Below are 14,313 nucleotides of genomic sequence, written 5' to 3' on the forward strand. Positions count from 1 at the left end.
TCTTGGCACTTCATGGTGTGTAACGTCTAGCCCACTTATTTTTACGCTCCGTGGATATAATGTCTGACACAGTCTTTCGGGTTATAGTGTCCGAGTTTACTCTTGCAACAGAGAAGGTTATGTGAGTGGGAGACTACCACATCCCCCACATCTAAAGGTAGGCGAGAGACTGCCACAACCCCTATGCTGGCGCCGCTACCTCGACAAGCAGGATTCACCATCGTCCTTGCCGAGGCACATAGCGACTTACCAAACCAATGTATTTTATATGAGTAGGCGACTGTCACAACCATCACATCTGATCATTGGCGGGAGACCGCCACAGCCCCTATGCCGGCTTACCAAATTTCAACATATCAATAATATATAATCCGTGTCAGTATTATGGGTCCCAAACTCATCATAAGTTCTCAAATTCATATTCTCATTCCATTCTCAAATCATCATCAATGTACTACTCCATAACTCAACTCTCACTAATTTCATCCACCCGTCTTCTAAAATTAAAGTATCATCAAACCCCGATTTGCCTAGCATAAACCGGAGAAAATTCTATTCAACTATATTATAAGTTTTAGTCATTTCTAATTTAATCGCCACTTTTGCTTCTAAGCTCTACGGTTTTGTTGTAAAATAATGCATGTACTTGTGAGAAATAAGAATATTATGAGAAATCAATCTATCCTTTATCAAAGTACTCTAATTAAAATTTACTAGTTTATTCATTGTACTTTGAAGTCTATAAATAAGAATTTTAGATATAAATTTTTTATACAACTGAAAAAAGATTAATAGATCCCACCTAAGTCATAGAATTCACATCCAAAATTTTAGAAATGAAGTAGATATGGATGTGATTAAAACATTTGAGAATTCTCCCACCTAAGAAAGCTATATAAAGCTTAGAACACATTCCTACTATATATGTTCTAATAGTATTGAAACAATTTTACAATTTGCTCTATTCAAAGATGCACGTCCGAGTTATAGTTTGTGGGCCTTCAACTCCTCGGGGCGTTGATGAACCGCTGAGGTTGATCCTCGGAATAGGAACTCTGGCGTGAAACCTGCAATAAAGACTTTGACGCTCAAGTTAGTAAATTCATAAAGAGCGGAGAAAGATAAAGAATAACTAGTAGTAAGACTAGAGTTGTATTTTGTGAGATAATAATGTTGTGCCTCTGGGGAGCTAAGTGATCCCGTTATATAGCCACTATGAGGTTAGTCTTCACAACGGCTTGCCGAGGTGGTTCTCGTATTATTCGGAAAGCTTATTGTTGTTTTTGAATATTTGATTTGACACGGGAATCTCGGTTGTTGGCGCTCTTGCGAGGATTTCGTCAGTTACGTGGTGTACTCGGTCAATCTTTTCGTACCCGAGGTTGTTATTATGGTATATAGCCCCTAAACTTATCCTGTAAAAAACAGGATGAGCTTTAGATATCCTCGGCGTGTTTGTGTAAGAGGATTGACCGTGTGAGTCGTACGGTGGACGCCAATGTTCTGCTCAAGGATGTACGTCCGAGTTATAGCTTGTGGGCATTCAACTCCTTGGGCGTTGATGAACCGCTGAGGTTGATCCTCGGAACAGGGACTCCAGCATGGAACCTGCAATAAAGACCCTGACGCGCAAGTTAGTAAATTCCTAAAGAGCTAAGAAAGATAAAGAATAACTAGTAGTAAGACTAGAGTTATATTTTGTGAGATGATAATTGGGAAGCTAAATGATCCCGTTATATAGCCATTGTTAGGTTAGTCTTCACAACGGCTTGCCGAGGTGGTTCTCGTATTATTCGAAAAGTTTATCGTTGTTTTCGAATAATCTCGATTGCTGGCACTCTTCCGAAGATTTCATCGGTTGCGTGGTATACTCAGTCAATTTTTCATAGCCGAAGTTGTTAGTATGATACACAATCATTGTATCATTTTTTCTGATACTTTATGAGTGCACACTAAAAATCACTTTCTTAACTTTTTCTATAGATACTAATTTTAAAAGCCATCGATTTACGTTAGTTGTAATTAAACCCAAAGTTTGTAAAAATTGGATTCAGATTATTATGGTAGGTAGACTAAAACTATTTATTTAAAAAAACTTACTCATTTTTTCTATAAAAGATGTATATGTCGTTTATTCTCCTTGGTCCATGTTTTAATAATTTAATAAATATTGTTTATACCTTTTTCAATAATAAAGTCAATGCCAAAGTAGACAAGTCCAACTCACAAAAGAAAGATCTAGAAATTCTTTTCATATTTGTCCGACCTACATAAAGAGCGAATTTATTGGTCCGTACGTTCGAACTATATGCAGAATCTTAACTATATCTACATATTTGTCCAATAATTTAAATATAAAAATCTTAACAATTCTTAAATAAAAAGAGGAGTAACCATCTATTATTATAGGTGGTAATAATTTTATCTTTTTTATTGTATAAATATTTTATCAAATTCAAATATTTTTCGATCTCAATCTAATAAAAATTTTCTCACTTATCATATCTTGATAGACAACTTTATTTTCTAGAAGAGACGTTAATATTATCATAAAAAAAATCTAAACTTTACATTTAGATCTAAATCACCAATTTTAGATAATCAACAAACAAATATAATAATTTAGATCACGATTTGAAAATTCATTCTACACATTCAACTTTTTCTTTCCCTCAAAATATATTATTATGACAATTGACAAATAATAACACTTTCACATTGGTGGAGTTGGTGCAACGGCCTCACCATATGCATCCCTTTAACAAATGACGAAGTTAGAGTATACACAAAAATGTGCAATTGTGCGTTATACAATTCAAAGTATATCATTTTATTTCGAATAAACGGTAAAATTAGCTTTCTAAAATTTCATACATTAGTAAAATTGATTCTAAATTTTTATTTAAAAATTCTAACATCAATAAATTTTATTCTTACTTATATTTTTTCTCATATATTATGGATTTTGAAAAATAAAAAATTTAGATATTTTTATGACTTGTAATTTTTTATTTTTTTGGGTTCATTAATTATTTTATTTTATATCTTTTACCTTTCATTTTCAAACATTGAAGTTTTATAAAACTATATTTTAGATAACCGAATTGATTTACCAGAATTTTTCATATTTTATTATATTTTAAATTTGTAGATTTAAAGTTCTACAATAAATTTAAAATACAGCCATAATTTATTCAAATATTCAAATAAATGGCACAAATAAGTAAAAAAAAAAATGAAAATTGGATAAAATTAAACATATATAAATTTGATTGGGGTTAAAAAATTTGATTGGGGTTAAAAAACTTGAGAATTAATAAAATAAAAATTGCAAAAATTGGTTTTACTAATCAATAAATTTATGAAGCCATTTTTAACCATTTTCTTTCATCGGAAATCTCCATCCTCACTAATAATACATTTTAAAACTGAAATTTAATATTCATCTTAATTGCATATGTTCTCTCAAATATTTAAGATAGGTGGTCAAATTCATGTATCAAAAATCACTCTTTTTTAATTAAAGTGAGACTCATGCAATGCGTAGAGTAATAAATTAATTATATTATATCGTGTATTTTAATAAGTGTTATGTTATTTAGAGATTGATTAGATAATATATAAATTAATATTAAATTTAAATTGTTTTATACTAAAATTATTTTATAAAATATTTATTTGATCATTTATATATAATTTTTTATAATTGTTTAACTAAAATGTATTATAAATTAAAATATAGTTTATTATTTTAAAAATTTAAATTCATTTATTTTTAAAAAAAGTCTAGACTTTTTATATTAAAGTCGTATAACACTACATCTTCATTTGTTGTTTTTTATTTTTATATTTGTTTTAGTTGTCATATTTTATCTTCTCATGTAGTATTTTTTAGGTTGTAAATAATTAAAGAAAAAATTTAAAAAAATAAATGAGAATGAAACACAAAAAATATAAATTAGTTTTATAATCATGATATATTTGAATATACTTAATAAGGAGATGTGTCAAATTTAAACTCACTTGGTATAGAAAAATGAATAATAATAAAAAAGACAAAAAATATAAATATAAAACTATGAATTAATTTTATAATAATAATATATTTAAATATATTTAATAAAAGAATGTGACAAAGTTGAACTTGTTTGAAGGAATTTTCTCTAATTAGTATGAGAGATTAAGAAATAAAGAGTAGTAAAATCTTATATAGCATGTATAAGTAGATCAAATAATGTAGTAGTAAAGTAATAACATGTTTAAATTGTAAAATTTTAATATTTATAATTTTTTATAATTATTATTATTATGATACTTTTAATAGTATATTTATTGTATTTAATTAGTACTTTATATTTTAATCGAATAATAATAGATAATTTTTTAATTTTTTAAATATCTTTTAATAAAAGATGATTGGTTAATTTCTAAGTTTTGCCAAATAAATAAAATTGTTGATATAGTATTATTAGAAGAAAAAATATGAGTTAAATACAATATAAAAAAAATTTAAATATTAATTTTTATATAATAAAAATAGATAAATAAATAGATTGAATTTTAAAATTTTTTAATTAAATTTTTTATTTAAAATTTTAAATTAATTATATTAATCATATCATTTTGCATGTTAAGTGACACATATATATTAATCACAGACGGTTAACATGTGAAATTTATATAATTAAATCAAATTAATTTTAAATTTAATGAGATTTTGAATATTAAAATTTTTTGAATTTAATATTAATTTAAATTTAATTTAATTTTATAAATTTATTATTTTAATATTTAATTAAAAATATCAAATATATATTGTGATGCCATTTAATAATAAAAATAATAAAAAAATTAATATAATTAATTTAAAATATTTAAAAAATGAATTTAATTGAAAAAATTATCGAAAACCATTTGCAAAATAACAAATTTTCAAGAATGAATTTGTCATTTAAAAATTAAGTTGCAAAGACTATAACAAATGTTTATCGAGGACGAGTGAACGGTTTTTCAATTTCTCACACCATAATCCCTAAATTCGCTCCATTTGCTCCGTTAACAAGCACAACCAGGCGATGCACTCCTCCAAGCCCCCTCGCCGGAAAGTCGCTCCGGCGAACGGCGACGACTCCGGTGACAAGCTCGACCAACTCCTCCTTTCCTCTGCCATCTGCAACAACGAGGACCTCGGCCCCTTTATCCGCAAGGCCTTCGCCTCCGGTAAGCCGGAGACGCTCCTCCACCACCTCCGCCAGTTTGCGCGCTCCAAAGAGTCCGAGATCGAGGAGGTCTGCAAGGCACACTACCAGGACTTCATCCTCGCTGTCGATGACCTCCGATCTCTTCTCTCCGACGTCGACGACCTTAAGTCCTCCCTCTCTGACTCCAACTCTAAGCTCCAGTCCGTCGCGCGTCCTCTACTCTCATCGCTTGACGCCTTCGTCGAGACACGAAACGTCTCGCGGAACGTCAACCTCGCAATTGAATCGGTGCATACATGCGTGGAGCTGATGGAGGTGTGCTCACGCGCGAACCGCCACCTCGCCGGCGACAACTTCTACATGGCGCTAAAGTGTGTTGACACGCTCGAGAGGGAATACTTGGAGAAGACGCCGTCAACGACGCTGAAGAGGATGCTAGAGAGAAAGATCCCGGAGATCCGGTCGCACATAGAGAGGAAGGTGAGTAAGGAGTTCGGCGACTGGCTGGTTGAGATCCGAGTGGTGAGTCGCAACCTTGGACAGCTGGCGATCGGCCAAGCTTCAGCAGCGAGGCAGAGAGAAGAAGATCTCAGGATCAAGCAGCGCCAGGCAGAGGAGCAGAGCAGGCTCAGCGTTAGGGACTGCATTTACGCTTTGGAGGAGGAGGAAGATGATGAAATTGCCGCTGGTAGCGGTATCGGTGAGGATGGATACGGAAACGGAGGTGGAATTGTTGGTTTTGATTTGACTCCTTTGTACAGGGCTTACCATATTCACCAGACGTTAGGGTTGGAAGAGCGGTTCAAGCAGTATTACTATGAGAATCGGAAGCTTCAGTTGACTTCGGACTTTCAGGTATCTTCGATGACACCTTTCCTTGAATCGCATCAGACATTCTTTGCGCAGATTGCGGGTTTCTTTGTGGTAGAGGATAGGGTTTTGAGGACTGGCGGTGGTTTGATATTGAAGATGGAGGTTGAGAATTTGTGGGATATTGCTGTTAGCAAGATGTGTTCTGTGTTGGAGGATCAGTTCTCCAGAATGCAGACTGCCAATCATCTCTTGCTCATTAAGGACTATGTGAGCCTTTTGGGAGTGACTCTGCGGAGGTATGGGTACCCGATTGATGCATTGCTAGATGTTTTGAGCAAACACAGGGATAAATATCACGAGCTTCTGTTGTCAGATTGTCGGAAGCAGATTGCTGAGGCACTTGCTGCTGATAAGTTTGAGCAGATGTTGATGAAGAAAGAGTATGAATATTCCATGAATGTGCTTTCTTTCCAAATACAAACTTCGGATATTGTACCTGCTTTTCCTTATGTTGCACCATTTTCGACAACTGTGCCTGATTGTTGCCGCATTGTGCGGTCCTTCATTGAGGATTCTGTGAGTTTCATGTCTTATGGTGGGCAGCTTGAGTTCTATGAAATCGTTAAGAAATATTTAGACAGGCTTTTGACCGAGGTCTTAGATGAAGCTTTGTTAAAGCTTATTAATACATCAGTTAGTGGTGTGCCCCAGGCAATGCAAATGGCAGCAAATATGACTGTATTCGAGCGTGCATGTGATTTCTTCTTTCGCCATGCTGCACAGCTCTCAGGGATTCCATTGAGAATGGTGGAGAGAAGCAGGAGGCAGTTCCCACTTAGGAAAGCTCGAGATGCTGCAGAAGAGACCCTTTCTGGGCTACTTAAAGCCAAGGTTGATGGATTTATGTTGCTTATTGAGAATGTAAATTGGATGGCTGATGAGCCGCCACAGAGTGGAAATGAATATGTAAATGAGGTCATCATTTATTTGGAAATTTTGGTTTCAACTGCTCAACAGATACTGCCAACTCAAGTCCTCAAAAGAGTTCTACAGCAAGTTCTTTCTCACATATCAGAGAAGATAGTTGGGGCTTTAGTTAGTGACTCTGTCAAGAGGTTTAATGTGAATGCTATTATTGGATTTGATGTGGACATCCGGCTTTTAGAACAATTTGCTGATAATCAGGCCTCACTTTTTGCCGATGGAGATGCTGATGAATTGAAGATGGCGCTTGCTGAATCAAGGCAATTGGTTAATTTGCTATTAAGCAATCATCCAGAGAACTTCTTGAATGCAGTGATTAGGGAGAGGAGTTACAATACTTTGGACCATAGGAAAGTAGTGATTGTTTCAGAGAAGTTGAGGGATCCTTCTGATCGGCTCTTTGGAACCTTTGGTAGTCGTGGAGCCAGGCAGAATCCAAAGAAGAAATCTCTGGATACATTGATAAAAAGGCTTAAGGATGTTAGCTGATTAAGCTCAAAGCTGTATGTAAGCTCTTTCCCCTTCCCCTTGTTTCATCTTCTTATTTTGTCTTTAGTCCCATTTTGACTTTGTGAATTATTTGTTATCAACTCATTCATAAAATTATTTGGTTAAGGCCTGCTTATCTTCTCCACTTCTTTTGAGATTTTCAAAGAATTTGTTTGAAATGTATGATCCCAATGTTCAATTTTTGTGTTTGACTAAAATACTCATAAGTACTATCATATTTGTTTTGAATTCTTAATTTGGCTTTCATCAGTAGGTTTGTGAAACCTAAATTGGAACATATTCGTTGTTTTATATTTGGAAAGGCCTGGCTGAGGATTCATGGTCTTGCCAATTGCCAGAGGCTAGTAAATCTCCGAGGCAGCCTCCAAAGGAATATGAATGAGGTGGTTGGGAAATAAGGGGAAAAAATTGGATGATAAACAGCGAACCTTGTCATTATCCATACATCTCCCGTGCCCTCATTTATTACTGAGCTACCAAAAAAAAGGACCACATTCTGTTTTCATCTCTTTAATGTTTACATACTTGCATGGTGCATCTTAGTCCTAAAGTTCCTGCTGACCTTAGATTAATGCACATATCGTGATCATTGCTTTGACATTTATATCTTTGTTACTCGATGCCAATTTTGATTGTAATGCATTCTTTGACTGTTAACTCAGATTTATGAATATAGCATAAATTCATAATCATTGGTTTGAGCCTTCGTTGGTTGTGAACCTGTGATGAGATTACTTTTTGAATTCTGCTGCCATGGAACATGGATAATGAGACCCCTGCATCCAATAGGAAAAAAGGCCTTACATAGGTATTAGGGTTTAGAATTTCAAGTTGTAAGATGCTCCCCTTGTAATTCACAATGTTTAATAATGTAATTAGTATATCGATCAGTGAGCTAAATCAAAACATTGAAGCTCCAGAGCTTTGGAAGGAAATCAATTCCTAGCAAATTGGGACCCAATATACGACTGTGAGGTGTGATGCAAATCGAATTTCTTACTTCAAATTGAAACCAAACAAAAGGATGGGTTTCTATATATGGATTCCAATTGTTAATGATCAAAGAATTTAAGGGCTAATTGGAGATATCAGGTATGGGCTAGAACTTAGATGTGAAGAGAAGTCCAGGATAAGTGGGCTAATATAGTAATTTCACATGTCTTTATATGCCTGCATCTTTACTTGGTTACATGCTTATATTTGTTATTTGTATCTATTATGTCAACTAAATGGGAATGGATTATCTAATGTTTGGGCAGTCACAAGACCAAGTAATGTGAAGAGAGAAATAGATTATAGACGTATAAACTAGGTAGATGAAGGATTAATCTCATTTCTGACTTATCAAATAACAACTACTGAATATTATTGACAAATTCCTGCTGGATTTTCTCAAATTTTAAAACCGTGTAACCTAATTTATTAGGAATATTTGTCCATTTCCTATATCATGGAGAATATAATACAATGATCACTTCCTTTGTTTCTCAACTACCCCACGAAAAAAGAAAAGAAAAGGAAATAAACTCTGTTTCTCAGTTTCTCAATGGGAATGCAGTAACCTGAGGTAATGCCTCAAGTGTGCTTGAAGCGTGTGCGTGTTTGCGCTCAGTCTGTGTTTTATGATTGTGAGAATGAGAAGACTAAAATGAGCTCTAAATACTAGTTGTTCAAATTATCTACATTATATAGTTTGTTTTACACTTTTACTTATTTCTTGCATAATGATATACAGCGACAAAATTTTATCCCAGTAAAGGTCAATTATAAGTAAAACGATTTTATATAATTTGTAAATCAATCAGATGTGTTGAGTCCATTATATCACCATTATATACAAAAAATAAATAAATATTAATATATTTATACACTAACATTGTATTTAAAAAGTATTTTAAACAAATTAAAAAGCTGTCTATTAGGGAATAGGGATCAATGTTTTTAGGCATTGATAATGTAAAATATTTTATACATCATCTAATTAGATTTATTCATAATATGACAATATATTATATATATTCATGGAAAACTCTTTTTGAGTACGAAAATTAAACTCAATATAATAATCCAAATATTTTTCCTTCCACCTCGTCATCTTGTAGAACTCCTCCACTCTGAAGAACCTTGCCACGTGCTACGCGAGTTGCACGCATTATTAGAATATTGATATTGACCTCATCAAAGTGGCAACGAAAACATGCATGAAGTCGAAAACAGTAATGCAATTTAAGCAGTGCCACATAAATTTTGCTATAGGACATATATGTTCTGCATATATTTATGATGATCAATGGTCGTGTCTTGATCTCAACATGTCCACCCCTCAACCTATAAGGAAACAAGTTTTCGATTGTCATCAAACGCAAGCGATAATGAAATCCTCAATTGCACTCGTATGTGTCCTTCTATACGCCACAGTTTCACTCGCATCCCAGCAAGAAGATCAGAAGCTAACAGCATACGATGTTCTAGAACAGTACGATTTTCCAGTGGGTCTTCTTCCCAAGGGTGCAACCGGGTATGAGCTTGACGCAAAGACGGGTCAGTTCACTGCTTATTTGAATGGAACTTGCAGCTTCAGCATTGAATCTTACGAGCTCAAGTACAAATCCACCATCAAGGGAGTGATCTCGAAAGGTAGGTTGGCGAAGCTGAAGGGTGTGAGTGTCAAGGTTGCACTCTTGTGGCTCAACATCGTTGAGGTCACCCGTAACGATGATGAACTCCAATTCTCCGTTGGTATTGCCTCCGCCGACTTTGCCGTCAACAACTTTCTCCAATGCCCCCAGTGTGGATGTGGATTCGATTGCAACAATTCCCGGGAAAACAACGGTGATGTAGTTTCCTCCATTTAGTTTTTATTCGTAATATGCAGAACTATATCTTTCCGGTGCTTTTTTTTGTCAGGGTTCTGTTTCTTTAAGTATCATAGTGTTTTACATTTTTATTTTCTTTTTTTTGGGTGGCAACCCACAAAATATAGACTCTTAGCCCAAAACATAACATATTGGGCCTTTGGCACATATGTAACCAAAAAACAGAATAACCAACTTCGCTTAGTTGTGTAATCAATTCTCTCTTCATTTAAGTATTAGGATTTAAATTCTATTATATAGCATGGCCAAAAAAAAAAAAAAAAATTCTATTATATAGATATAGTAATTTGTTGGCCAGTCTCTTAATTAAAGTTTAGATTCAGGAAAAATTAATTTTTAAACTGTTGAACTAGCTGAGGTCTAGGGATACCATGAAAAATTAAAACAAAATTAAAAGATTTCTCAAATTAAGATGAATTTTTCGACTAAATTTTTAAAGTGGTCTCTCAAATTAGGTTTATATACTAATTTAATCCCTAGATTTTTAATTGTACCATTTTGAGACTTCAGATTGAACTCCGAGCTCTATATAAGTCTCCAAGCCCATTTCCTGCATGAGTTAGTGAATCGGAGTACTAATATAGCACAATCACTACCACACTAGACGTAAAGGACGACGTTGTCTAAAATTTTGGCATCTAGTGAGACGAAAATGTCACTATTTTAATTGCATGAGGAAAAAATATTGGAAACACATGTATTTTGATCATTCATAATTGTTTTTCTTTTTTTTTTGATGCTCAACACTTTGTCTCCGTCTTATTTTGACAATGACGAAGGTGGTGTGATTTGCGATTTTGATAATTTTGGGAGACTACTAGTGTCGTCGTTGAGTTCACTGAGTTCGTGTGAACAAGAGGAAACACCATTGTGGATGTAGTATACAGCAAAATTTTTTTTGCTAACCATATATATATGATTCATGGGTTTAGTTAGTATTCTTTTTGTATGTGATTGGGTGTTTTCATCGTTGTTGAAGCTTTCAAAAAAAATGAAAAATGAATGATGGTCTATTCTTCTGATAACAAAAATTGTTTGAATGATATTAATAAAAATATGTTAGAGATTTAATTTTCTATATTAGGAATTACCATAAAGAATTTGGATACAACAAGACAAGATAAAAAATTGTTGGTGACTTATTTTAAGTAGGAGTATGAAAGTTGAACTGAGAAGATTAAACAATGATGGGGAGTTAAGGGAGATATGTTTCTTTGCTAAGAAAAATAATGATCTTGTGGATGTGTTCATGAAGCATGAAGTATCAACATTTGAGATTCTAGAAAGAAAAGAAGTTGTGGTACGTCTTGATGATCAAGTAGGAGATATTAGTAAGGAAGTTAAGGCCATTTCAAACACTTCTATGAATCCTACTCCTGACATGTCCCTCCAGTTGTTAATCCTAAGCCATGTGCTGATCCGAGATCAAATGTGGAGAGCAATTCCTAGTCCAAGAGCATATCTTCTGTGCCTAAGAAACAAGAACCAAAACCAAACCTAAGTACATGATTTACTCTCCTAACGTGTGTAACAGTCCAGACCACCCGCTAGTATGATATTGTCCGCTTTGGCACACAAGGTCTCACGGTTTTGCCTTTGACGATAGGGATGCTAGCCGAAACCCCCACACTCACTCGTCAAAACGCGTCATGCTAGGGAGATGTATCCATACCTTTATAAGGCATACTTCGTTCCCCTCTCCAACCGATGTGGGACCTTACAACGTGCTTATCTTAAGAAGTCAAATATCACTAAAGAGCAGTTATCACATAATTAGGCTCACATTCTCAACCGCTCCACAATATTAGACACACTAAGTAACCGCACAACAATTCTATAAATACACCCACTCCTGACATGGAAGAGGTACACTATTCATTCTGAACAATTTGATATTTATCTTTTACTCTTACTAACTTGAGCGTTGGAGTGCCTTTGCAAGAACCCACCGCCGCCATTCTTGGAGAAAACCGACGTATCATCTCTCTTGTCCAAGGAAAAGCGAGTCCGAGCATCAGAAAAATGAGCTACACCTTGGAGTCGCCTATCCACACAAGAACATTCGGCGCCCACCGTGGGGCACGAAATTCATCTAACCCCACTATTTCCTTTACCGAGCTCTTTATTCTTCTTTTTTACAGGATCTCTGATCCTCAAGTATGGCTGATAATGGGGTCCATCAACCCACGCAAGCAGAGCTCCTAGCTCAAATTGCTGAACTCCAGGCGAAAGTTTGAAGGATAGCCGAGCTGTCCGTCCATAATAATGCCGGAAAGAACGAGGAAGAAAACTCTAAAGGCTCAGCTCAAAGTCACGCAGACCCATTGGGCATCAATCTGCCAAAAGAGAAGCTAACCTTAGACAACACATTCTCCGAAGAGATCACCAACTTTCAGATGAGAAAAAATTCGTGCTACCTACCACTCTTGAGCCATACAAGGGAATTGGTGACCCCCGTGCTCATGTTAAAAAATTTCAATCCATAACGTTTTTTAATGGCGCTAACAATGGACCTGTACTTTGCCGAGCCTTTCCTACTTATCTTGATGGTGCTGCATTATTTTGATTTTCTAAATTGTCTGCAGGTTCTATCTCCTCATTTGAAGAGTTGGCGAGATCCTTCATCGACTACTTCGCAGCTTCGAGGATATATGTACACGGATCATATTACCTTGGCACCATCAGACAAGGACAACACGAAAGTTTAAAGGAATACATGACTCGGTTTGTTGAAGCAACCATGAAAATACTAGATCTAGACCCAGCAGTCCACTTGCACGCCTTCAAGGCCGGCCTCCGACCCGGTAAGTTCCGAGAGACAATCGCGGTTACTAAACCGAAGACGCTGGAGGAATTCTGAAAAAGAGTAGCGAGACAAATGGAGATTGAAGAACTCCGTGAGTAGGGGCGGAGCTTAGTTGAGACAAAGGGGGGCCATGGCCCCCCAAACTTTTGTTGAAAAAATTAGTAATACTTCTTCAAAAAATAAAAAATAGTTCAGTTGGCTCAAATACTTTACTATGGCTTAAAATACCAAAGTTTAATCTTCATCTCTTGTTTTTATTGCACAATAATTTTTAGTTTTAAACATTCAAATATGTTGGATTTGGAATGAATTGAGTGTATTCGCATTTCGCAGCTCCTCTATTCAATAAGCAACACTCCCTCTACCTTTAAGTTCAAATATAAAAAATTAGGTATTTTTTATTTATGTAATTTAATATTATTTTATATTTTACTGTTAATTTAATTTATTTTTTATATGATAAAAAATATTAGAATATTCAATAAGTATTGATATTATTGTATTTGTATAAATTGATAAAAAAAATTTAGTAAATATTATAAATTTTAATATTTGTTCTTCTAACTTCTTTTTTACATATTTTACTAGATATATATTTAAATTTTTATATAAAATAATCATAAAAAAATCAAACAATTAATGTATTTTTTTAAGAGGAATGCTAATATTTAAAAAGGAGAACATATAACTTTTACAATATCAATATCTGTAGATAGTTTTTTTACTTTAATGAATCACGAAAAAAGTGAGATACAACATTCAAAAGTTTAAAGAGTTGCATCTGATGAGTTTGACCTTAATTCTTTGGAATGAAACCTAGAAAACGGCTTCAAATTTGGTAATATCACCAAAATCAGAGATGAAGTTAGACGAGTTTATCTTAAATGGGGTTCATATGAAAAGCATCTGGACAATTATCTTTTATCTAGGCTCCAAAATTTTGTTTCAAACTCCGCCACTGTCCGTGAGGCTAAGAGAATGGACAGACAACCACCCATGAAAGAAGAAGACAAGATTGTGAGATCGCCAAACAATAAGGAAACAAATAAGCCATTCAAGCTCATCCCAAAATTCGATACTTACACCAGATTCAACACAAAGAGAGAGAAAATAATCAAAGAAA

General features: G+C 34.3%; 2 protein-coding genes across 6 annotated transcripts; both read left to right on the forward strand.

Annotated features, from left to right (window-relative positions):
• Positions 1-4,935: 4,935 nt before the first annotated feature.
• On the forward strand, positions 4,936-8,443 carry LOC112695787 (exocyst complex component SEC15B). Of its 5 annotated transcripts, none has more exons than XM_072197960.1 (2): positions 4,936-7,505; positions 8,400-8,443. In XM_072197960.1, the coding sequence occupies exon 1, from the start codon at positions 5,076-5,078 to the stop codon at positions 7,485-7,487; it is 2,412 nt and encodes an 803-aa protein (XP_072054061.1). In that variant the 5' UTR covers positions 4,936-5,075; the 3' UTR covers positions 7,488-7,505; positions 8,400-8,443. The 5 variants fall into 5 exon arrangements, with proteins under 5 accessions (XP_072054061.1, XP_072054060.1, XP_025604047.1 ...); XM_072197959.1 differs by lacking the exon at positions 8,400-8,443 and adding an exon at positions 7,759-8,251; XM_025748262.3 differs by lacking the exon at positions 8,400-8,443 and adding an exon at positions 7,811-8,251.
• A 915-nt stretch (positions 8,444-9,358) lies between these two features.
• On the forward strand, positions 9,359-13,519 carry LOC112695788 (uncharacterized). Its single transcript, XM_025748263.3, has 2 exons — positions 9,359-10,340; positions 12,970-13,519. The coding sequence occupies exons 1-2, from the start codon at positions 9,710-9,712 to the stop codon at positions 13,242-13,244; spliced, it is 906 nt and encodes a 301-aa protein (XP_025604048.1). The 5' UTR covers positions 9,359-9,709; the 3' UTR covers positions 13,245-13,519.
• The last annotated feature ends 794 nt before the right edge of the window (positions 13,520-14,313 follow it).

Source organism: Arachis hypogaea, chromosome 6 (genome assembly GCF_003086295.3).
Source record: "Arachis hypogaea cultivar Tifrunner chromosome 6, arahy.Tifrunner.gnm2.J5K5, whole genome shotgun sequence".
NCBI classification, from domain to species: Eukaryota; Viridiplantae; Streptophyta; class Magnoliopsida; order Fabales; family Fabaceae; genus Arachis; species Arachis hypogaea.

What these genes read in the sequence shown, in the direction of transcription:
- LOC112695788 (XM_025748263.3), top strand. Translation starts at nt 9,710, where the DNA reads ATGAAGTCGAAAACAGTAATGCAATTTAAGCAGTGCCACATAAATTTT. An exon ending in CAATTCCCGGGAAAACAACG is followed by an intron (nt 10,341 to 12,969) that starts GTGATGTAGTTT and finishes AATTGTCTGCAG; the next exon opens with GTTCTATCTCCTCATTTGAA.
- LOC112695787 (XM_072197960.1), top strand. Translation starts at nt 5,076, where the DNA reads ATGCACTCCTCCAAGCCCCCTCGCCGGAAAGTCGCTCCGGCGAACGGC.